The 26508-nt window shown below is 41.6% G+C and overlaps 1 protein-coding gene across 4 annotated transcripts in view; it reads right to left on the minus strand.

The window, feature by feature from the left end:
- Window positions 1–9913, minus strand: part of rufy1 (RUN and FYVE domain containing 1) — a 134989-nt gene extending 125076 nt beyond the window's left edge. For 3 of the 4 annotated variants that reach the window (XM_043703644.1, XM_043703643.1, XM_043703641.1), the window contains exon 1: window positions 9349–9913. In XM_043703644.1, coding sequence (XP_043559579.1) covers window positions 9349–9589 — 241 coding nt within the window. In that variant the 5' untranslated portion in view covers window positions 9590–9913. The remainder of the gene's footprint in view (window positions 1–9348) is intronic. The other variant, XM_043703642.1, reaches the window with a different exon arrangement.
- Between the last annotated feature and the right edge of the window lie 16595 nt (window positions 9914–26508).

Genomic DNA, 26508 nt, shown 5'->3' on the forward strand with positions numbered 1-26508 from the left:
TCGAACTCAGCACTGCCTTCCTAACCTGCAATCTTCTTCCTGACCTCTCCGCCCCCACCTCCACTCCGGCCTATCACCCTCACCTTGACCTCTTTCCACCTATCGCATTTCCAACGCCCCTCCCCCAAGTCCCTCCTCCCTACCTTTTATCTTAGCCTGCTGGACACACTTTCCTCATTCCTGAAGAAGGGCTTATGCCCGAAACGCGATTCTCCTGTTCCCTGGATGCTGCCTGACCTGCTGCGCGTTTCCAGCAACACATTTTCAGCGGTATACAGATATAGCCTTCGCCGGCCAGAAGTTAATTTGTTTATGAACAAGTGACCAGTTATCAATTACAGAAACCTTTTGCTTACCACCTACTGAGTTATTGGTTCTCAACAAAATTAAGAGTTTGGAGCTGGAAACCAGTTACATAGAAAGGGAAGTATTCAGTTATTTGCCAGTTCTAGCGCAATTTGACTGTCCTGTGCAGTCAAAACTCACGGTAAACTGAAGAAACAAAAACAGTGCTGAATAAACACAGCAGGTCTGGAAGCAAATGTGGAGAGAGAAACAGAGTTGATATTATTATTATTCCCAGTAGCCATTCATCTGAACCAAATGCAGTTGGAAACTAATAATATTATTAATAACGTTTCTGTCAGCAGATATTTCCAGAGTGCTGAGTTTCTGCAGCACTCAGATTTCCAGCATTCACAGTTTTTCTTTCCCCCAGTTTATCTTTCTTGCAATAGTTGTTGAGAGCAGTGAGCTTTAATAGATAGTCAGACTTTTTATTAAGTCAATCAACCATCTTGCATCTCTTAACCAGTGGAAAAAGACGATGGAAGCTACATGCTGGCCAGCAGAAGAATCACGAGGATCATCTCAACAAAATACCCTGGGTACAAATGTCAGAGGGTAAAAGGAAATATTACAGCCAGTGTCTCCTGTATTTATACCTTTGCGGATGCATCTCATCAGGTCCCTGGTGTCTTGTTATCCTTAAGTGCCAACCAGCAAAGACTTCTTCCTTAATTATTTCGATCCCCTCTGGTGATAAGAGGATTTTCCTGTCACCACAGTCTGATGTTATGGACCAGACCAAATCCTCTCAAAAATGTATTAAGAAGATAGCCTAGACCCTAACTTTTTCTTATTTTAAGGCAAGTGCCAGATGTTGCGTTCTGAATGCAATTTGTTATGGACCAGGCCAGACTACCCTAAAACATTAAGTGGCCCAGACCCTAACTTTGCTAGCTGTTTTAAGCAGGTGTAATGCAGATATTCCAGGGAGGTACACAGTTGATCAAACCACCTAGTTTTAAACAACACTATTTATTTACTTACTGAATGAAACACAAAAGAGAACAGAATACCAAATAACTTTACCTATCCGAAAACCCAACAAATCATCCCAACTTAATGCTGCTGTTCCAAATACTTGCAACAATCCCTTGGCACAAAAAAGGTAAAAATCAAGCACAGGGTGTTAAAGAGATGTCAGAGGGGGAGGAGGATCAGCCTGGACCTGCTTCTTTAGGTTCAGCACCTTTTACAACACTACTGCTAAAAATCAAACTAAATCAGAAAAGCTGAGCTAGGAGAACTGGCCACTTCCCTTTCATTATACAAGTGTTTTTCTTCCAAAACTGGTCCTAAAACCCGTCAACCTGGACTTTTGAGTCTGCGCCTTTTATGACCTCTCTGGAATAAAAAAAAAAATTAAGGACAGCATAACCTTGTTAAAAGGAGCAGCATCACCACATCTTTCCCCCTTTAATAAAAAAAATGTACCACTAGTATCCAAAGATGATTTCATTTTAAAACCCTTAAATTGTGAGTACACCACAGACACATTACATTGACTATAAACATGCATGACAACATTTTCTTTCAGTCTTTTTTACTCCTGTCACCAAAAGTGTCTCTCTCATTCTGACAGCCTGCTGTCCTTTGAAACCTACTGCTTTTCTTTAGCAATTCAATGAGTGGAGCAGCCACACTGCTAAACTTTGGTATGAGTAGATTTTATCAAAAATTCAGTCCCAGGAATTGTAGTACTGCCTTTTTGTCAATGGTATGAGGAAACTCCTCAATTATCTTTGCTTTTGCATCCAGTGGAGCCATTTGTCCATGTCCAATAACATGGCCCAGGAAGGTGATTGGGCTATGACAAATTCACTTTTAGTCAGGTTTAATCTCGAAGCCTGCCTTCTGACATCAATCAAATAAGTCTGATAAATGTTGCAAATGTTCCTTCCATGTGTGACTAAAAATCACCAGGTCATCTAAGTAGACGACATAGTTGGGTAGCCAGTTGTGACCTCACTGGTTAGTTTCTGAAACGTGGCTGGCGCAGTTTTCATACCAAATGGCATGACTTTAAACTGGTACAGTCCATTTGGTGTTATGAAAGCCGAAAGCGTCTTCGCTCTTTCTGACAAAGGTACTTGCCAGCATCCTCTAAGCAAGTCCAACTTTGAAATACAAGTTGCTTGTCTCACCTTCTCAGTCTTCCAGATGTGAAGTCAGATATGCATCAATCTTTGTAACTGCATTGACTTTGAGACAGTTCACAAATAACTGTTGGGTGCCATCTCCTTTCGGCACCATATTATGGGCAAGCTCCAGTCACTAACTCAATTTGATGTAGTCTTGGAGCATGCACTCAATCTCCTTTTGAACCTGTGCCAATTTTAGAGATTATGCCTATACGTTGCTTAATCGGAACAGCATCTCCTATTTCAACATCATGCATAATTAGGTTAGTATTCCCAGTTTGTTTCCACATATCTCCCTACGTGATAGTAATAGATCTTTCAGGTTATCTCGGAAAGTCAATAATTTATCCCAATTTTTTGACAACTTCCTCAATATCCAATTTAATGTGAGGAACATCCAATTCAGAATCCTCTGAACTTGGTTATTCCCTGTGTTGTAACCAATAATACATTCTCCTCTTGCTTTCCTTCCCTGTCAAACTGCCTTTTGAGCATATTCACATGAGACAGACTTCTTTCTGTCTGAAGTCCTTACCAAATAGTTCACCTCTCCATTTCCTCTTGACTTGATAAGGTCAATGAAACCTGCTTTTAAGGTTCACCTATCACTGGAAATAATATGAATACCTTATCCCCGATAGCACAATTGCGAGTTTTTGATTTGTTTCATTGTATGCTGCCCATTCTATTTAATCATTCCCTAAAATTTGCACCATAGTCCAAATATGCGGTCTCTGAATTTTGACTTACCAATTCCTCTATTATTTTTAGTGGTCCTCTCACTTCATGCCGAAAAACTAATTCAAATAGACTGAATTTGTTTGATTCTGATCGCAAACAGCACAAATGGAATTCCCATATCCCAATCATCTGGATAGTCTTGACTATAAGCCCTCAACATTGTGTTTAATGTCTGATGTCACCTTTCTAGTGATCCCTGCAATTTTGGATGGTTCCATTAGATTTGTTTTATTCCTAAACTGTCCATAACTTCCTTGAATAATTTTGATGGAACATTTGACACTTAGTCTGATTGTATCTCTGTGGGAAGTCTGTATCTAGTGAAAAATGAGTAATTACTCTACAATCCCCTTTTTCCTCAGATGGTGAAGGCTAATAAGAGGGGACATAGCTTTAAATTGAGGGGTGGTGGATTTAGGACAGATATTGGGGGTACTTTCTTTACTCACAGAACAATACAACATAGAACAGGCCTGTCAACCCTCAATGGTTCTGCTGACCTGTGAACTAATCTAAGCCTACCCCCTACACCACCCTATCATCCATATGTTTATCCAAGGACTGTTTAAATACCCCTAATGTGGATGGGTTAACTACATTGGCAGTAGTAGGAGCGTGGAACTGCCTGCCTGCAACAGTAGTTGACTCGCCAACATTAAAGGGCATTTAAAAAGGGCGTTGGACATACATATGCATAGTAATGGAATGGTGTAGGTTAGATGGGCATCAGATTAACTTTGCAGGTCGGCGCAACATGAAGGCCAAAGGACCTGTACTGCGCTGTAGCTTTCTATGTAATACTTTTAGCTGTGATATGGCGTAATGGAATGGCCTCTGAAACCTAGTTGACACATCCATTATTGTTAACAAATACTGACTCCCACTTTTTGGTTTAGGCAATTAATCAAGACTCTTATAAAAAGGTTCCTCAAATGCAGGAATAGGTATTAAAGGTGTCGTCTTTATTACTTCCTGTGGTTTTCCAATTACACGTGTCTGGCAAAATTCAACTACACGCTTGTGCAGCCTAGGCTTGTAAAAATTTAAACTTGAGATTTTCCCACCCCTAAACGATCCCCTAGCTCATGCGTCACTCCCAACACCTCCTTTCTATAATCCACTGACAATATGATTTGATGAACTCCTGCCCATTGCTCATCTTCCTGAATATGTAGTTGCCATTTCCTCATTAAAATATCACTAAGATAACAATATTCAGGGATACATTTGGATTTTTCTTCCTGTATGCCTTTTGATACAATCACTTTAAATTTTCACCTTTCTGCTGTAACTCAGTTAACTTATCGGAGCTGATGACGTTAGCTTTGTCATTTATCTGCTCCTGGATTGTCTCAACCATTGGATCAAACACGATCTCTGCTAATTCCACTTAGACTTTATCCCTCATGTTTCAACTGGTGACTTTGTGACCTTGCTACCAGAATATGTGTTCTGTAATAGTTCAGTTGCCTGAGTTTCCACTGGCTTTTCAACCACAGTTGACAGCACTCCCACCTGTGAAACAGCTATATCACTAGCAAGGACAAATGGTGTTCCTGGAGCTGAAAGTTTGTCCAATAATCCTACTAGGACCTCTCCACTCTTCAATAAATATTCTAATCTCACATCACACAGTTGGGCACTTCTTGTCTCACTGTGAATTCTTGTTACTAGCACTTTTTCTGGCAATAGTCTTCAGTAGTACATACCTCATCTTTCAGCATCACAGATTGAAAGGATCCTGTATCTGTAAAGATTGTAACCTCTTTCCCTGCTGCGCCTGGCCAATGTGAATAAACTTTACCTTCATAGGTATACAGTTTAAGATGATTTGGCACTTTTCTAAACCAACCTCTGACCAGCTTGTACATTCTGGTGCAGCAGATTGTAACCTCTTTCCCTGCTGCTCCTGGCCAATGTGAATAAACTTTACCTTCATAGGTATACAGTTTAAGATGATTTGGCACTTCTTTCTAAACCAACCTCTGACCAGCTTGTACATTCTGGTGCAGCTTTCTAGCCTCCACTGTGCTTTGTTACCACTCCAACAAAATTCACTGGCTTATCCTGTTTTTCTACATCTGACTTCCCAGTACTTTTCATAGCCCACCAACACTAAATTTCTATGGCCTACTTTGTTGCAGTGAAAACACCAGAGCTTTCTAACTTCTTTCCTCTTCAAGGATTTCCTTTTTATCCTGTGGTAAGTTATCTTTACGATCTTCACAGAGAATTACTGTTCCCTTTCCATGTGAGGATTTCTCTTTTCCCCAATTTCTATCCCCCTTGGTTTGAAATTGATTTGGGAAGTCAAACTTTTAATTGGTCCATAAATCAGCCATTTCAGATGCTAATCTTGCTGTTTTAACTCTCTGCTCTTCCACATCAATTCTCAAACTTCAGCAAGTGAATTTTTGAACTCCAAAATAATTGTCTTAGAGTCATAGGTTTGCGCTATTTTAATGCCCTTATCCATATATCAAAATTACTTTGATCTTTTTTGTCCAGGGTCCATCCTTATATTCCTGAAATATTATCTGCAGGCTTCTGGCACAAGTTCACATGCACTTAAGATGGCTTTCTTCACCTCCTCATACACCCCAGATATCTCCTCCGATTGTGATGCAAATACCTCACTAGCTCTACTAACAACTTTGGTTTGGATCTGCATTTGTTCGCCACCTTTTCAGATGAGACGGAAGAGGTTGTCACGTCCTTCGCATCAAACTTAGGCAATGCTTGAATGCCGTGGGCAGCACAGTGGCACACAGTGGTTAGCACTGCTGCCTCAACGCCAGAGACCCGGGTTCAATTCCCATCTCAGGCGACTGACTGTGTGGAGTTTGCACATTTTTCCAATGTCTGCATGGGTTTCCTCCGGGTGCTCCAGTTTCCTTCCACAGTCCAAAAATGTGCAGGTTAGGGGAATTGGCCATGCTAAATTGCCCATAGCGTTAGGTGCGGTGGTAAACGTAGGGGAATGGGTCTGGGTGGGTTGCACTTCAGCGGATCGGTGTGGACTTGTTGGGCCGTAGGGCCTGTTTCCACAGTAAGTAATCTAAGTAATCATATTTAAGCTGTTTCTCACTCGGCCTTTGGCTGCTCATCCTCTCACCTCTTTCTCACTAAGATTATCTTCAGCCTTCATCTTAATCCTTTTAAGCTGACTTTCCTGTCTAAGTGGAGAAAGTGAGGACTGCAGATGTTGGAGATCAGAGCAGAAAATGTGTTGCTGAAAAAGCGCAGCAGGTCAGGTAGCATCCAAGGAACAGGAGAATCGACGTTTCGGGCATAAGCCCTTCTTCAGGAATGAGGAAAGTGTGTCCAGCAGGCTAAGTTCCTCCAACCGTCGTGTTGCCATGGTCTGGCGATGGAGTCCAAGGACCTGCATGTCCTTGGTGGAGTGGGAGGGAGAGTTAAAGTGTTGGGCTACGGGGTGGTTGGGTTGGTTGGTCCGGGTGTTCCAGAGGTGTTCTCTGAAACCACAAATGGGCGATTTCAGGGTAGATGACAAGCAGCTTAGTCATAGAGGCAAATACGAAGACAAGGAAGGAAGTATAGAAGTGAAGATGTTTACATTGGGAACTATAGCTTTTGGAGCCTCGGGATCTGAAGGGATAGCTACCTATTCTGGAACAATTAAAATCAAGGGATGTTCAAAGACAAGAATTAAAGTCAGATATCTTAAGATTTGTGGGCTGGAGGAGACTACTGTGATTGAGAGTGAGCCCATGGAGAATTCAAAAAATAGAATGAGAATTTTAAAACCAAGGTGTCATTTACATCATGAGCCCATGTAAGTCATCTGGTGAATAACCCTTAACTATGCAGACGTTTAAGTGCTGTCATAATCACAGGAATGATTTGAAGACGCCGGTGTTGGACTATCATTCTAACATGGTCTTTATAAAAGATGAGAGATTTAACAAACAATCCAGGTCTTTTTCAACATATAATTTCACTAACATCACACTGTAAACTTTTGCTATAAATTGTGTCTTCCAGTCTTATTCTACACAACCACCTGATGAAGAAGCAGCCATAATCTGGTGTTATGATTTTTAACAATATAAGTCACAGGAAGAATAGAATACAAGTTCTCCACCAGGAATGCACTGGAATATCAAGTTGCAACAACAAAACAAAGTATTAAAGAGAATTTGGCTAATTAGCTGAGGCAGGACAGGATTAGATTATGTCGCAGAAATGGAAATAGGCTTTCAGTAATGACAAGGTCATTACAGGGCCAAGTATGACACCAAGGTCTGGTTTAGTCTCAAACATCACCTGCCAGTCAAAGCAGAGGAGTCCTTAGCCAGGGAACACAGTTTAGATTAGATTAGATTACAGTGTGGAAACAGGCCCTTCGGCCCAACAAGTCCACACCGACCCACCGAAGCGAAACCCACCCATACCCCTACATTTACCCCTTACCTAACACTACGGGCAATTTAGTATGGCCAATTCACCTGACCCTGCACATCTTTGTGATGTGGGAGGAAACCGGAGCACCCGGAGGAAACCCACGCAGACACGGGGAGAACGTGCAAACTCCACACAGTCAGTCGCCTGAGGCGGGAATTGAACCCGGGTCTCTGGCGTTGTGAGGCAGCAGTGCTAACCACTGTGCCACCGTGCCGCGCGGGGCCAAGGGGTGGTGTGGGGCCAGGGAGCGCGCGGGGCGCGGGGCCAAGGGGTGGTGTGGGGCCAGGGAGCGCGCGGGGCCAAGGGGTGGTGTGGGGCCAAGGGGTGGCGCGGGGCCAGGGAGCGCGCGGGGCCAAGGGGTGGTGTGGGGAACTGGAAACTGAAAGCCATGGTTTCTCTCCACAATACTTAACTAGAGAAAACAATTCATTCAATATTCAACAAATAGGCAACATTTTAGCAGCTGTGGGACAGGTGAAAAGTGGTGATGGTGAGGGAGAATTGGATACCGCCATTGTACCTGTCAAGAAGTTATTTTTGAATAATGTCACAGTTGGGTAACCTGTTGGTGAGAAACAGGAGGACGAAGCCAACAATAGGAAAGACTAGAGCTAACATTTTAGAAGCAGGGCTCATGTGGCATAGTGATGGTTTAAGTTCCAGGCCAGATACAAAAGTAAATCATAGAATCCTGACAATGTGGAAACAGGCCATTTGGCCCACCAAGTCCACACCAACCCACCAAAGAGTACCCTATCCAGACCTATTCCCCTACATTATCCCTGAATGACACATCCAGCTTACACATCCCTGAATAGTATGGGCAATTTCACACAGCCAATTCATCTAACCTGCACATCTTTGGACTGTGGGAGGAAACCAAAATACCCAGAGGAAAACCATACAGACATGGCGAGAATATGCAAACTTCAAACAGACAGTCACCTGAAGCTGGAATCAAACCTGGGTCCCTGGTTCTGCAAGGCAGCAGTGCTAACCACTGACCCACCATGCCACCACAGTCCTAGTGAATCATCATACTGCTCTCTCACTACAGTGAGAAATGGTGATTGTTTTACCAGAGAGTCACCATATCTCAAAAAAGTAGAGAAGTTCTTTATGGTAAACTCAGCTAGTGCAGGAACTGAACCCAGACCATTAGCATTACTCTGCATCAAAAAACAACTATCCAGTCAACTGAGAGGTCAAAAGACCCAGGTTCAAATCCCAATTGCCAAAAGTGGAATGTCACATGCCTGAACAGATTTTTTTTTGAAATTGCTGCAGGTAGACGCTCATATTCACAACAATTAGCCAAGAGCCAGGCGCTGTAGTAAAGTTATAGGCCAACCGAACACCTCGCAGACAGGTCGAGAAGGCAAATATTACGTTAAACTGGCTGAAGTCTCAAAGGTGTTCGCTGGAATTCCAAAGAGATCAGATAAGACAACTCGTTATAACGTGGGGATCCTGCTGGTGTCCCCGATCCTACACATTCCCCTGGCCCCACACCACCCCTTGGCCCCGCGCGCTCCCTGGCCCCACACCCCACACCACCCCTTGGCCCCGCGCGCTCCCTGGCCCCACACCACCCCTTGGCCCCGCGCGCTCCCGAGCTTCGCCCCGGGACCCCAAGCCAACTCTGCCCATTGCCCGCGGCTCGCGCATAGTTGGCCCCGCCCCATTCCAAACCTACTTTTGCTGATCGGGTTGTCACTGCCGCTCGCTTTGACCGCGAATCCCACGGCTGCTGACTTGAGAGCACTTCCGTAGTTCGCCGAGAGGGTCTCTGACGCTTTCCTAGCCAGGGATAAGATGGGAGTCGACCAACCGCCTTCCTCCAAGCCCCGGCCACTTGCAGTAGGTGACGAGGGCGGCTCGGTTTTGCAGTCCGTCTCAGCCGCGGCGCTACTCAAATCCTCGGTTTTGTCCGCCATCTTCCCTCGTGACACAGACGTGTGCAATCACTCGCCGAGAAATGGAGCGAGAGTCGCGCAGGACAGACAGTGGAAATCCGAGACATGAACCAGCGAGCGGGGACTGCGCAGGCGCATTAAGTCTTTTTTAAAACCTTCCGTCTTCAGTTATTGGGTGAAGACAGATTTAATATAGAATCCAGGAATGAGGTTCACCCCAGTGATAATAGCACATGTCTCCATCTTTCTAATCTATCAGATTGACTGGCCAGATCATCGGAATCCACCTGTAGGAGTCAAAACAACAGTAGACCATTCAGCCCATCGAGCCTACCCTGCCGTTTCATATGAGCACGACATATCGAACACTCCAGTGCCTTTTATTCAACCCATCCCGTACTGTTACATACAAAAGTGCAGACAATACAGACCCAGCAAGCCCCCATCCCTCCCACCTTCCGACCACTCTGAGGCAGCCCACCCCTACCCACCTTCCAGTTAGAACAATGTTTCTTTTTTTTTCCAGTGCCTTTTATTCAACCCATCCCCATAACTGTGGAAACCACTAGCAATCAGAAATCTATAAATCTGTCAAAGATTGCAGCATGTGACACAGTGCCAGGGACCTGTGTTTGATTCCAGCCTTGGGAGACTGTGTGGAGTTTGCACATTGTCCACGTGTCTTTCCGTCGGGTGCTCTGGTTTCCTCCCAGGTCTAAAGATGTGCAGGTTAAATGGATTGGCCGTGCTTAAGTGTCCAGGGAAGTGCTTGTTAAGTGGATTAGCTATGGTGGTTATGGTGATCGGGTAGAGGTCTGGGTCTGGGTGAGATGATCTTCAGAGGATAGGTGCAGACTTGATGAGTCAAATGGCCTCTTTCTGCAGTGTAGGGATTCTATAATTCTGCAGCTTTGTGGTAGAGAATTCCAGTTTTCCCAATCTCCTCACTTGAAAGTAATGGCATCTTCCTTTTTAAATTCTGCCCATTGGTTCTACATCCCACATGTGTCTAATTTGTCTTATAAGTGTTTTGTACATTTCAAGGAGATCACCTCGTTTTTTGAAACTTTAAACAATAAGGCCCACTTTGCCCAATCTCTGTTCAATAGAGTTATCTCATCATTCTGGGAGGAAATTTAGTGAACCTTTGTTGCACTTTATAATTCGGATGTAATTCCTGAGATAAGGAGATTAAAACTGCACACTGTAATCGAAGTATGGTTTAAGCAAGCTTCTGTACAGTTGAAACAAGACTCCACTGTACTCAAATCCTCTTGCACGAAGGACCAACAGTCCATTAGCCTTCTTAATATCTTAGTGCACCTGCATTTAGTGACTTATCAACAAGGACACCAAGGTCCCTTTGTTCATATACATTTTGCAATCTCTTACCACTTAATTAATATGAAATTCAATCCAGGCAATATGAGGTGATACACTTGGGCAGGACAAAGAAGGCAAGGGGATAAATAATGAACAGTAGGACCCTGAGAAAGCCTCAAATATCAGAGGGATCTTGGTTTCCGTGTCTGCTGGTCGTTTTAGGTAGTGGGACATGTAGATAATGTGGGTCAAAAAAGGCGGGGTGGGGGTGGGCGAGTGTGGAAGGTAGCCAGGAATGCGATAGGTGGATGAAGGTTGGGGGTGATAGTGATAGGTCAGAGTGGAGTGGATAGGTAGGAAGGATGATGGACAAGAAATGTGGTTGAGAAGGTATATGGGATATTTTGTTTGGTTACGTAGTCTGCACATTTTGAGCTACTTCTTTGATTCCATATTCTTTCCCAGTTTGGTATCACCACAAATTAGACAAATTTATATTAACTCTGGTGGCATCTGTTAGTCTTGTGAGATCATGGATCCATGCCTGGGAAGTCTACCTTCAATCTTTTTTGGTAGAGCAGCATCTGTTGTGGCTGTAGAGGTCCACAGGGGAGTGGCAGTCTTGGTTGCAGCTATTGCACTTGAAGGTGCTGACTTCTGGTGTTGTCTTGGTGCTATTTTTTTGACAGGTGTGCTTTTCTTCAGGAGCAAGCCTCATCTCTTTTTAACACTTTAATACAGCACTAATACAGTAATGTCCCACAGGGATGCTGCGCAATGATTTCTGTCCTATTCTTAACATTACCTCTCTGACCAGTACCCAATTCTTTCCTACCTTTCAGCCAGTTTCTTAATTCCTACTGTTTACATCTTAGTAGGAAATCTTTTGTTTGACATGTTATCAGATGATGTTTGGAAGTCTTAGAGCAAACATGGTTGGGGATTAACACAGTTTTAAAAGTTAAAGAAAGAATTACCATGATGTCACAAAGAATCTCACAAGGAATTCTTTTTGAAGCATTATTACTTTTATGTCAATGGTAGAATTGCAGGACCCTTTAAACTTCATCTCTAGAGCTGTTCAAGAACAGGTGATGCGCATTTAAGTACTGACCTCTTTTCCAGTCGGGGAAGAGTTCCTGTAGTGCAGTGGTAGTGTTTCTATCTCTGAGTTAGGAGATCTGGGTTCAAGTCCCACCTACTTCAGATATGTGTAATTAAACAGGTTGATTAGGGAAAGAAGTATCTTCTCCAGAAGGGAGTTAGCTTCTGGACAGGGAACAGAAGGGAAAGATGGAAACTGCTGTTGGTGCCAAAATACAGATTTACAAAAAGCACCTTACAAATCTCTGCAAGTGTTTTGCTGTCTAGATCAAAATATCAATATTGTTCTGGTAAATAGTAATTTAATCAAATCCAGTCAGCAATTTATATGTGCTAACACATCATAAACAGCAATGAGATAAATCAGAAGAATTAATTGTATTGTCACACATACTCACGTGAGTACAATGAAAAGTTTACAAGTCGCCACTTATGGCGCCATCTTATGTACAACGTCTTAGTGAAAATTAGAAATATAAAGAAAATGTTCAGCGTTACAGACCTTTGTGCCATCTTAGGCGCAAAAGTACAAAATCATCAAAATATATTTACAAAAATAAAGAAATAAAACATTCAGAAAACAGTTGTTCAGAATAACCAGACAATCTAATGTAGTAATATTAATTTAGGACTAATTGTTTGGCTAGACTGCCAGAGTTGCATACGTTTTTCTGCAAATAGTGTCATGACATAGCTTTGCAGCCACAAGCGCAGCCATTTTAACTATTCATCTGAAAGTTGGAACTTCTTCAGTACACCACTAGATATATGCCAAGATGTTATTGGCATATGTTCAAATCTGAAATGCGGGTTTAACTCGCAACCTCTTTTGCTTCACAGATGGTCACTTCTTCAAAGATACTAAGGGGATTGGTAAAACAGGATGTTCCCTTTTAGAAGTTAAGTTAACAACTGGCTGAGAGCTAGATTGCTGTCCATTCACACCAATGTGATTGCACTATGTATCATCTACAGCAAGTACTGGCAAGAGCTCATTTAGGCTTATTTGGCATCATCTTCCAAACCTGCAAGCTGTGCCATAATAAAAGACAATGGCATTTCTCTTCCTGGTGGTGGAATATAAATAAAGATTTCCACACTTGTTGTTTTTCACTGTGTCCAACAGCTGCACACGCATATCATGGGTGCTGGGCAAAGATAAGCATTACCGCAAGTGGTACTGTGGGAATAAAAAAGACAAGGGCAGCAACCGCATGGGAACACCATTAGTTCCAAGTGACACACCATCCTTTTGAGTATTTATAACTGTCCCTTTATTGGCATTGTCTCAAAGTCCTTGTTTGTTACCTAATGGTATTGTGGGAGCACCATCACCACACATTGTGCAACATTTCAAGAAGTACATCTTCCATTTCGTTCACAGGTTACTAAAGAGAGACGGCAATGCCTGCATCTTAAAACAAAAAATATTCTTCAAATAAGCTCCTGATAATCAAACCATTATTGTACATCAGCGTAATCTAAGGTTAATGTATCCTTAATTATCAGTACTTATTTTGACACTTTTTGAAAATATTGTCATCTTAATAGCCTACTGCCAGTCAACTGATAATTTTCCCAGTGTACTTAGATTCCCTAATGAATGTCGCTGCAATTTAAATATGCATGCTTATATTTCTGAATGCTCTAGATTAATGCTGTTTAATGTTGGGCAGTTATTTGCTTTAATTCCTTACAGCCAGTCTGGGACTTCAGAAGCATTTATGTCAAAGTTGAAGATTTTTGCTGAAGTTATGTTGTTCATAATTTCCCCACATTAATTATTCAGAATATTTATTATCTGATGCTCAACATACATTCAATGTTTATGCAACTTTTAACGTTCCTATTTCTTCTCTTGGAAACCTGTATATCAAATGGCAAATGTAAAGACCAGATATTTTCATTTTTCTGTATTTCTCATTATGGCATGAAATAGGAAAATAACTTGAAAAAAAATGAGGATTATTGAAGGATGATTGCACTTTTTAAAAAGCAAATAATTTGACATTCATTATAAGTACCCATCTGCTTGTTCAAGAAGTAAGGGAAACCTGGATTTCCAATGAGCTTAAGCAAAGGGGTGTGTACGAATGGAGCATTGACTGTCAACAAGTAGCTGATTGGACTGTGGTTGAGTGACCAGTTATTGAAGACAAATCCTTTTTCCCTATCAATAATTATGTAATTGGTTTCCAAGTAGCTGAACAGTTGGGGTTGTGAATGTTTTGACAGAAACCATTGGACCTCTGGAAGAAATGGTTCTCTTTAAACTATACAGTAAAAGTTGCCTTTAGACTGAAAAAAAATCCAGTTTTCTTTTCCCCTCAGCAACTGCTGTAACCTGTGACTTTTAAGCAGTAAGCCAGATACTGTTAATTTGAGCCACTCACCCTATACCTTCTACAAGCAAATGAAAGTATCTGGAAAAGGAAAATCATGGAGCACTACATCCTCTCAATCAAAAGGATAATTTATTAAATTTAAGCATGTGGTCACTCCAAATTATACTCAGTATCCAGTATATCAAATGACATTTACCAATTGTGAGTCAATAATCTCATTAAAATTGTATAGTGCCACCAATCTCAGAAAGTTTCTGGCAAACCTGCTGATTTGTGGACCCTGCTACCTGAGAAAAAATAACCCCTAACAAATCCAAAAAGACAAGTATCTGTCTCAAAGCAATTTCAACATTTCAGGACAACAGAGTCATGTAAGTATGTCACAGGGCCAGTGCTTTCCCTCCCATTCCAACTGTGACTAAATTTGTAATATTTACAGTCAGATATGCAAATTAAGATTTAGCTTAACATCAAATATGGGGTGACACCAACCTAGCTGGTGAATAACTGATCTCCTTGCTGAATGTTCAGCTGTGAATAGTGGTTGCAGAATCCATCACTGTGCAACTTTTCTAACAAAAATAAAATTGTTAGTAATTTTTGCTTCCACATCAGAAGACTCAAAAGTAAAAACTTAAATAAAATTACATAGTTTGACTAATTCAAAACACTGATTAAAAATTGATACAGTATCCTATTTAGTACACAGCTTGCAGATTCTTTGAATAAGTATTTTAATATGCTGATCTCCCTCAAATAATTTGTGTCTGAAATTTTTGTGCATGTTACCTACATTGTGCCATGGTTTTCTTCTTAGCTTTGGTAAATTTGCACTTTTGTTAGAATGTACCATATTAAAATTTTCTCCACAGTTTCATTTTTCTCTACAATTGTATTCAAAATAATCACTGAAATACTACAAAATGACAATTCCACCCATAATACTGCCTTAAAGCTATTACGTAAAATATGATCTTTAAAACGCTAAACAAACGTCTTCAATGATGTTTTCTACAAGTTCCTCTTATATATTGTCTTCTACATCCTACAGCAGACTATCTGTCCATGACAATATGTTAAGAATAATTACCACACTGTGTTTTGCCAACAGTGCTGTCTTCATTGGAAGACACCCTCCATCCTGTGTATGGCACGATTCCCATATGAAATAGGATAAGTTCAAAAGAGAATTAGCGGCTGAAAGCTTGATACACTATAAGGTGTTGTAGCCATCACAATCTGTAACAACGTGGATTTGCACATTCCTCACTAGGGTATCATTACCATAAAAACCAGGACCAACCCTGATTGAATGGGAAGCACCAAGTGTATCTAAAAATGAAGTGTTACGCTGGTGAAGCTCATACAAATCTGTATATGTGCTAAACAGTGGACATAACATGCTATAGACAGAAATTAGCAGTTCCACACAAACTAAATAGGATCAAATATTTGCAGTGCTGCCATATGTAATCATGACTGATGGTCAATAATCTAACAATGAGCATGATGAAATAGTGCCATGAATTTTCCCATCCTCAATGATATTAGAGTCTAGTATGTCAGTGCAAAAAACAAGGCTAGAGCACTTGCAACCAACTTCAACCAGACATCTGAATAGATCCACCATTTTAGCCTCCTGCAGTGGTTCCCCAGCCTGTTATTAAGAAAGAACTTTGCATGTCGGATGTGGCAAAGATTAAGCGTCCTGACAACAGCTTGGCTAAAGTTCTGAAAATGTATGATCCAGAACTTGTGGTACTTCTAGCCATTCTGTTATGGTAGAGCTACAACCCTGGCATCTACTCAACAAAGTGGAAATTTGGTCAAGTGTGTGAAAGAATTGTAGAATGGCCACCGCACAGAAGAAGGTCATGTGGCCCATCGTTTCTGTGCCTATTTTCTGTAAGAGCATCTCACTAGTCCCATTTGTCTGCTCTTTCCCTGAAGCCTTGCAATTATCTCACTTCAGGTTCTTGTCCAATTCCTGATTGAAAGCGATGATTGAATTTGTCTCCATTCTTCAGTCCATGCATTCCAGATCATAAAAGATCATCACTATTATTAAATAATTAAAATCCCCATTGATTCTTATGCTAATCACCTTTAAACTGTCTACTAGTTCTTGATTTTTCCACAAATAGGAACAGTTTCTCCTAATCCATTATCGAGACTCCTCATGATTTTGAGTACAGTACTATGATCTGCTTTACCATTCTTTCTCCAATAAATGAATAAAAAGAATCTTCATCCTTGTTTCTATATTATAGGCAGTGAAGGATTCCCTTCAGGAAAAACATTACTCCTTCACCGACGAATTTTAAATTTGTCTCGTGCTTCTATTCTTATTGAAGTTGTAGGAGGACGCTTCAGTAAATCCCATAATATTATAAAATCTAAATGTGGGCGGCACGGTGGCACAGTGGTTAGCACTGCTGCCTCACAGCGCCAGAGACCCGGGTTCAACTCCCGCCTCAGGCGATTCTCTGTGTGGAGTTTGCACATTCTCCCCGTGTCTGCGTGCGTTTCTTCCAGGTGCTCTGGTTTCCTCCCACAATCCAAAAATGTGCAGGTTAGGTGAATTGGCCATGCTAAATTGCCCGTAGTGTTAGGTGAAGGGGTAAATGTAGGAGTATGGGTCTGGGTGGTATACGCTTCGGCGGGTTGGTGTGGACTTGTTGGGCCGAAGGGCCTGTTTCCACACTGTAAGTAATCTAATCTAAGTAATCTAATCTAAATAACCCCCTTAAAAGAGATGAGGATACTTTCAATGGATCTGTGGAATTCAGTACTGCAGAGTGGGGTGGATGCCAGGCATTGAGTAAATTAAGGAGAAGGCAGCTTTTTAAATGGAGGGATATGGAGAGTGGACAGGAAAGTGAAATTAAGATGGATTCGATCGTAATCATTTTAAATGGCGGAGGGGCTGAACTGCCAACTCAAACTCTTAGTTCTTACATTCTTATCCTCCATTGAACTGAATTTTAAAATACAAGATGACTTAGAAAATTATCAAATGCTAAATTTACAAGGTCAGCAATTCATTCTGTTTAATTTTAAAAAGGCTAAAGAAAGCATATACGTCTGAAACTGCAATAAATGTGAAGTCATATAAAGGTGGATGTTAGCCTCAGAATATAGAGAGGATGTCTGCTGTTTTTATTTCCAATTTCAGTTTTGCCTGAAGTCTGTCAGAGGTGAGTAAGATGCTTGATCCCTAAGAAAAGTGCAGCAATGTAAATGATATCAAGGTAGTATTATTAAACTTAAATTAGTCGTTTCCACTGATATATACCACCATAAATGTAGAACAACATCTGAGAAAGGTTGATTCTAGAATTTTAAAGCCGATCTGCTGTATTTAATTGTGGTCTTATAGATAGAGATATTAATTTAGAATGCTGGGAATGGAAGAATTTCTCATTCTGTTTAAAGGTTTCCCTCTAAATAATTTATTGTGGGGTAATTACCTATCTAAGGGAGAAAGTGGCTAAATTATTTTCTTTATTGGATATTCCCTTTTCATCATTTCTTGGAAGGAGAAAAAAAAAGAACAGCAGTCAACAAATAAGTCAGGTTGATAAAGCAATTTCACAGGAAGGGAACATGGGGTTCAGCAAAACTGGACTGAACCTGATGTTTAACAAAACCAGTGTGGGAGAGAGGCAAGGTCAAGCATGGCTTGATAGTGAATTATAAAGCCCAAGTATATCACGTTATTTTAACTGTGGTGTTTTTATAATCTGTATGAAATTCAGGAACTTTAAATTCTGCCTGTTTTCCTGGTCTGATTTTCATGTGACCAACAACAGGAAGGCTTCTGTCTATCGCTTACTGGCCACCCCTAATTGCCTGGAGAAGATTATGGTGAATTAGCTTACTGAGTTGTTGCAGTCCAAGTGGTAGACGTCCTGACGCAATGCTATTAGAGTAGGAATACCAGAGTTCCAATGACAATGAAAGAACACCAACATATTTCCAAGTTAGGATGGTGTGGGACTTAATGTTGAAACTTGCAGGTTCACGTATTTTTACAGTCTTTATCGTTCTACCTGGTGAATGTTATGGGTTTTATGGGGCATTGTCAAAGAAACCCTGGCAGGTTACTGCAGTGTTTCTGGTAAATGGTACACACTGAAACTAATAGAATTATGGTTGCTGGCCCCAAAGTCCTCTCCCACCTCAATCACCTGCCCTGCCTTGTTTCCCAAGAGTCAAATTTTGCACCTTCTCTAATAGGTACATCCACATACTGAATCAGAAACTTTTCTTGTACACACCTAACAAATTCCTCAATCTAAACCCTTAACACTATGGCAGTCCCAATCTATGTTTGGAAAGTTAAAATCCCCTACCATACCCATCCTATTATTCTAAAAGATAACTGAAATCTCCTTAGAAATTTGTTTCTCAATTTCCCGCTGACTATTGGGGTCTATAATACAATCTCAATAAGGTGATCATCCCTTTCTTATTTCTCAGTTCCACCCAAATAACTTCCCTGGATGTATTCCCAGGAATATCCTCCCTAACTGCATTTGTAATGCCATCACTTATCAAAAACACCACTCCCCCTTCTTTCTTGCCCCCCAGTTCTACCCTTCTAATAGCATTTGTATCCTGGAACGTTCAGCTGCCAGTCCTGTCCATCCCTGAGCCATGTTTCTGTAATTGCAATGATATCCCAGTCCCATGTTCCTAACCATGCCCTGAGTTCACCTGCCTTCCCTGTTAGGCCTCTTGCATTGAAATAAATGCAGTTTAATTTATCAGTCCTACCTTGTTCTCTGCTTTGTCCCCGACTGCCCTGGCTGTTTGACTTGCTCCTTTTCCCAACTGTACCAGATTCAGATGGATCTCTTTCCTCATTATCTCCCTGGGTTCCTCCACCCAACCTTACTAGTATAAATCCTCCCAAGCTGTTCCAGCAAATCTCCTTGCTAGTATTTTGATCCCCTTCCAATTCCAGTGCAATCTGTCCTTCTTGTACAGGTCACTTCTACCCATGAAGAGATTCCAATGATCCAAAAATATGAATCCTTCTCCCATGCACCAGCTCCTCAGCCACACATTCATCTGCTCTATTCTCCTATTTCTACCCTCACTAGCTTGTAGCACCGGGAGTAATCCAGATACTACTACCCTCAATGATCTCCTTTTTAAATTCCTGCTAATTTTCTATATTCCCCCTTCAGAATCTCATCCTTTTCCCTTCCTATGTCATTGGGACCAATGTGTACAATGACCTTCTGCTGGTCCCTCTCCCCTTTGAAAACATTCTGCACTCTCTCTGAGACATCCTTGATCCTGGCATCAGGGAGGGAACACATCATTGAGAAGGAAAGGATAACAAATGAAAGAGCCCACAGGATCATGGCAAGAAAGCTAGATACAGATCTGTGTCCATGCTCTGTCCTGGTAAGGTTCCATCATTATAAAGACAAGCAGAGGGTCATGGAATCCTCTCGAGCCCAGGGGAGGGACCTGAAGGCATTGGTATGTGTGGCTCAAGGTCATGTTTTTTCAAGACTTCTTGGCTGCAATGGCATAGAGGACAGAGCTTTTTGGGTATGCTTTTCTTTAAAAAGGACTTTGTGGAATCTTCTTTCTAGTAATAAGTTGCGTGAAATGATGTTCGCGATGGATAGAGTATTTATCTTTAATTTCTAAGTTATGTTAATGGATGAGTGACATATTTATTTTTAGTTTATTTGTCTATAGTACTAACCTTGATCTTGGGTTTTTTCTTACTCTCCTGGCTGGTCGATGTATGTAGCGTGACCCTAGCTGGTAGGAGTTGTATGTAGCGTGACCCTAGCTGGTAGGAGTTGAGAGGGCGGTTGGGATCGTTAGTAGGATTGTAGGATGTGTAGGTACCCCCTTTGAATTAGGGGTGGGGGTGGGGGAATTCCTCCAATCAGTGCCTTTGGTGTTTTTTTTTGTTTTTCTGTTTTTGCTGTACATAGTTTTTGTAAGATTTGTAGATTTGTTGGCTGTAGTTATTTTAGTCGTGTAGTTTTTTGGTTTTGTGCATTCTTTTGCATTAAAGCTCAGCAATCTATAGTTTAGGTTCTTCCTCTCTGGAGTATAGATGATGCTATAGAAAGTTATGGCTAAGGATGTGTTTAAGTAGTGCACTTGGAATATTAAGGGGAGTCATTCACCTGTCAAGAGGAAGGAGGTACTTTCCAGCCTTAAAAGGGAGTGGGTGGATGTTGCCTTATTACAAGAAACTCACTTGGATGATGCAGAGCATTTGAAGCTGCAACAGAATGGATATGACCGGGTTTAATTTTTATCTATCAATACGAGTAGAGAAATGGCCATTTTAGTTAGAAAGAATCTCCCATTTAAGTTATTAGAATCCATTAAGAACACACACGGGAGATTTGTAATCCTTAAAGCTTTGATACATGAGGAAGAATACGGGATCTAAAATGTTTACTGTCCCCCGGCCCACCCCCTTAAGTTCATGACAGATGCATTTTCTAGACTGGTTAACCTTGCATCTCAACATATCATCGCAGAAGGGGATTTCAATTGCCTCACAGACCCTACAGTAGACAGATTGCCCAAAGGCCGGCTGGTATCTTCTTTGCGATCTAAACAATTAAGGGATCTGTGTGCTGAATTGGGGTTGGTAGATGTTTGGAGGCATCTTCACCCTACTGATAGGGACTTCAAGTTCTTTTCGAACCCACATAAATGCCACACCAGGACTGATCTTTCTCTGACCCTCGCAGCACATCTCGGCTCGGTGGTATCATGTACAATTGGCAATATCACTATTTCCGATCATGCCCCAGTGTATTTAATGGTTAAGAGTAAGGATACTGTGGTAGGCTCGAGGCACTGGCAACTCTTCTCCTTTGTCCTCAAGGATAGCAAGTTTATTGAATTATTTTCTACTGAGTTCAGGGTTTTTTTAGATATGAATTCAGGCTCAGCCAGTAGCCCATCCATTCTTTGGGAAACAGCTAAAGCCTATGCTAGGGGGTTGATTATTTCCTATTCAGCCAGTAAGAAGCAACAGGCAGGTGTCCAGCAATGTTTGCTTGAGGTGCATCTGAAAATAGCTGAAAAGGCATACTTTGACAGGCCCTCTCTGTTTAAACTGCAGAGGATCACAGTGCATCGGTCTATGCTGAACTTCATGCTCACATGGACAGCAAAGAGGGAGCTTACATTTGCAAGTCAAAGCCTGTTTGAGCATGGGGATAAGCTGGGCAAGTACCTAAGATACGTTGCGAAGAGTAGGAATGACCCCTGAACAAGGGTCTCTCCTCAATGCCCATTGTCAGAACAAGAGGTGCAGGAGACTGTGAGGCAACTCCAGAATGGAAAAAGGCTAGGTTCTGATGGGCTCCCCAGTGAGTTCTATAAGGAATTTATAAGTATATTGTCAAGGCCAATGCTTAGTATGCTTAATGACTCACATAGTTGTGGCCTCCTCCCAACATCTCTAAGAGGGGCCAACATCTCTCTTATTCTTAAAAAAGGGAAAGCCCTGGAGGACTGTGCTTCTGATAGACCTATTTCACTCCTGAATGTCAACTTCAAAATTCTATCTAAGACTCTAGTATTAAAGCTAAAAGCTGTACTACCTTCATCATTAAGGAGGATCAGACAGTGTTAATAAAAGGTCGTAGATCAATGGATAATGTCAGGAGATTACTTAACATGATTCAAGTATGCCAACAGCAATTGATACAGGGATTGGTGATCTCCTTCAATGTAGACAAGGCATTTGACAGGGTTGAGTGGCTATATCTTTTTAATAATTTGAAGAGGTTTGGCCTTGGAGAGATCTTCATCAGGTGGGTGGAGGTTTTGTGTAGTGATCCTCTTGCCACGGTTCTCACCAATGGTGTATGGTCAAACAATTTTAATATTTGTTGGGGCAGTCGACAGGGCTGTCCCTTGTCACCATTGCTTTTCATATTGGTGATCGAACTGATGCAGGAGGCAATATTCAGGGATCCCAACATAATCGCTCCAGAAGTGGGGACAAAGTCACATAAATCTTACTGTATGCGAATGAAGTTCTTGTCTCCTTCTCAAACCCAATAATCTCAGTGCCATACCTGATACAATGCATCAATTTATTTGGTGCCTTCTTGAGTTATAAAATCAATTTTGCAAAGTCAGAGGCCATGGGTGGTCTCCCGAGAGTGCATGATCCTGAGGGTGGATCTCGGTTCCCTTTTAGATGGTCACAGGAGGACTTTCTGTACTTGGGTATTTTTATTACTCCCGTTTTGGATCGGCTATTTAGAGCCAATTTTGCTGATTTATTCGACTGAATCAAGCAGGACCTTCGTAGATGGGAGGCGCTTCCGATTTCTTGGTTAGGTCGAATAGCCCTCATTAAAATGAACATTTTGCCCCACCTGTTGTATCCTATGTGAATGCTTCCTCTGCTTTTTACGAAGCAAATATTTAGAAGACTGAATGGCTGGTTTAGTTATTTTATCTGGTATCATAAGCGGCCCCTCATTAAATTGACTAAATTGCAGTCCCCTTACAGACTGGGAGGAGTGGGCCTCCCAGATATCAAAAACTATCAGTTAAGCTCGTTGCTATCTTACATGAATGATTGCACCCAGGGAGACCCTCACTAACTTTGGTTGGACATTGAAGCATCTCAGACAAGATGCCCCCTTATTAGGCTGCTGTTCTTAGACAAAATGAGAACAGTTAAGGAATATTGCCATAGCCCAATAGTAATCAATACGGTCAAGGCGTGGAGGGCAATGCATCAGGGTGAGGGCAATATTGCCAAAGTATCATTTTTGATACCCATAGTTGGTATGCCAGGCTTTCAGCCAGGGCTGCATTTTGGGAAAGCAAATATAAGCAGGACTTATACACTTAATGGTAAGGTCCAAGAGAGTGTTGCTGAACAAAGAGATCTTGGAGTGCAGGCTCATAGTTCCTTGAAAGTGGAGTTGCAGGTAGATAGGATAGTGAAGGTATGCTTTCCTTTATTGGTTAGAGTATTGTGTACAGGACATTGGTTAGGCCACTGTTGGAATATTGTGTGCCATTCTGGTCTCCTTCCTATCGAAAGATGTTGTGAAACTTGAAAGGGTTCAGAAAAGATTTACAAGGATGTTCCTGGGGTTGGAGGATTTGAATTGTAGGGAAAGGCTGAACAGGCTGGGGCTGTTTTCCCTGGAGCGCTGGAGGCTGAGGGGTGACCTTATAGAGGTTTACAAAATTATGAGGGGCATGGTTAGGATTAATAGACGAAGGGGAGTCCAGAACTAGAGGGCATAGGTTTAGGGTGAGAGGGGAAAGATATAAAAGAGACCTAAGGGGCAACTTTTTCACACAGAGAGTTGAATGTGTATGGAATGAGCTGCCAGAGGAAGCGGTGGAGGCTGCTACAATTGCAACATTTAAAAGGTGTTTGGATGGGTATGTGAATAGGAAGGGTTTGGAGGGATATGGGCCGGGCGCTGGCAGGTGGGACTATATTGGATTGGGATATCTGATAGGCATGGACGGGTTGGACCAAAGGGTCTATTTCCATGCTGTACATCTGTATGACTCTATGACTTTATGGATGATGGACTCTGGGTTTACACTATGGGCAGCTAGGGGTGTGTCTTGCCTGGTGACTTATTCAAAGGGGACGTATTGATGTCTTTTGACCAGTCGGCTCGGAAATATGAATTTCCCAGTAGGGACCTCTTTCAGATTAGAAACTTCCTGCAAAAAGAAGACCACAATTCTAACTGATCCTTATGGGTCCAGTATGGAGAAGAGGGTGCTGAGTGCTGAGGGCACATTATCTGTTAGTAAAGCTTATCATCTATCGGGAGAGGGTCCCTCTGACGAGACCGAATGGCTCTGTAGGATATGGGAGAGGGAGTTGGATGTTAAGATCTCTTCTGAAATATGGGAGGTTATCTGGGAAAATGGAAGAAGGATCGCAATTTGCAACAGGACCCATGCTTTACAATTAAAGATTGCTCACAGGGTCCATCTGGCCCCAGACCACCTCGCTAAATTTAAAGCGGGAACATCTCCAATATGTCCTAAAGTGAGCATGGGCACGCTTACTCATTGTCTTTAATCTTGCCACAGACTGTGGGTATACTGAAGCGCTGTGTAAGGTGAAATAGAGAAGGCCCTGGGGACGGAGGTGGAGATGGACCCGGTATCAATTCTTCTTGGCTTTGTTCATTCACTTTTATTAGATACACACAAAAAAAGGCTTTTCAGTATCCTCTCTTTTTGTGCCAGAAAGAACATTCTATTAGGGTGGGTGTTGGAAAATCCCCTGGGGTTGGCATAAGTTAGTCATGGAGCACATCTCCTTGGACTTTCTTATGAGTATGGTGCACTATAAAACTTAGATTTGTATAAGACGTGAAGGTCCTTTTTGGACCACCTGGATACAGATTTGTCTTCCATACTAATGAGAGTCTTTATATAGCCATGGCAATTCTATGTAATGGATTTGGTATCCAGAGGGGAGGAACTACGAACATATGAATATGTATAAACTTATGCGCTCGATGATCGAGGACAATTGCTTTGTTTTGCTGAGCTGTGTTATGGTTATTATCATTATTATTATTGTTAATATTTCCCTTTTTAGCTTAGTTATTAGTTATTATTTATTTATGTAATTAGTGGATTTGTTTTTCAATATGGTTTGAATTGTTTGGTTTTGTATTTGTTGTAATATTCAAAAGAAAAAAAAATTCTTTTTTTAAAAATACATATTTTTTAAAAAGTGCCGTTGTTTTGACCTTTTTTTTCTCCAAAGTTCCAAAACACTGCAACAGCATGTAAAACAGTAATTGCTGCTCCTGGAGTTCGAGGAAATCACCTGCAACATATAAAATAACTCAAAAAAGGAGCAGCTCTTACAACCACAATTTATTCCAATCCTCTGCCTTGGACTACCCAAAATCCTTGTTGCAAGTAGTTGGAACAGCATCATTAAAGTGTGATAATCTATTGGGTTTTCAGATTAGTATACTTTTCTTTATCGCTCAGAGCTTTGAGTATAGAAGTTGGGAGGTCATGTCGCGGCAGGACATTGGGTAGGCCACTTTTGGAATATTGTGTGCAATTCTGGTCTCCTTCCTATCGGGAGGATGTTGTGAAACCTGAAAGGGTTCAGAAAAGATTTACAAATATGTTGCCAGGGTTGGAGGATTTGAGCTATAGGGAGAGGATGAACAGGCTGGGGCTGTTTTCCCTGGAGCGTTGGAGGCTGAGGATTGACCTTATAGAGGTTTATAAAATCATGAGGTGCACGGATAGGATAAACAGACAAGGTCTTTTCCCTGGGGTGGGGAAGTCCAGACTAGAGGGCATAGGTTCAGGGTGAGAGGGGAAAGGTATAAAAGAGACCTAAGGGGCAACGTTTTCACATAGAGAGTGGTGTGTGTATGGAATGAGCTGCCAGAGGAAACTGGTACAAATGCAGAATTTAAAAGGCATCTGGATGGGTGTATGAATAGGAAGGGTTTAGAAGGATATGGGTGAAACGGAATGAGATTAGGTTGGGATATCTGGTCAGCATGGATGAGTTGGACCGAAGGGTCTGTTTCTGTGCTATATATCTCTATGATTCTCTGTTATTCTATGTTCTGTTTTGTTTGTGTTCCATTCAGTAATCTTGCAAATAAATTGTGTTTTATTTAAAACTAAGTGGATGGGCCAGCTGTATCCCTCGTGGAATATCCACTCAACACCTGCTTAAAACAATTAGCAAAGTTAGTGTCCGGACTATTTTATTGAAATGCTTTGAAAGGTCTGGCCTGGTCCACAACAGATTGGGGCCGCTTAGCAGGATTTGTTCTATAATGTGGGATTAGGGTTGATGGACTTGAAGGCAACGAGTGGTAGATGTAAGTGTCTTTTGTTCTGGGTGTTGGATTCAGTAGGTTTAAACAGTGCTTTGGATAGCAATGGCTCTTTCAGTCACCAGATGAGATTGGGGGTGGAAAAAGTGACTTTGGGGGATTTGCAAAAAGTGATTAAGGCCAAGACGTTGGAATTAGCAGACAATCTGGAGTTGGAGCTGCCTCTCTGTAAGGAAAGGAGAGATAATTACAGCATTTATATTTGCTGGAAACGCCATTTGAATCTGTGGAGATGGCTAAAATTCAATTGAAAATGAAGCAGCTTGAGCTGGAGGGACAA

Source organism: Chiloscyllium plagiosum, chromosome 14, assembly GCF_004010195.1.
Source record: "Chiloscyllium plagiosum isolate BGI_BamShark_2017 chromosome 14, ASM401019v2, whole genome shotgun sequence".
Classification (NCBI taxonomy): Eukaryota; Metazoa; Chordata; class Chondrichthyes; order Orectolobiformes; family Hemiscylliidae; genus Chiloscyllium; species Chiloscyllium plagiosum.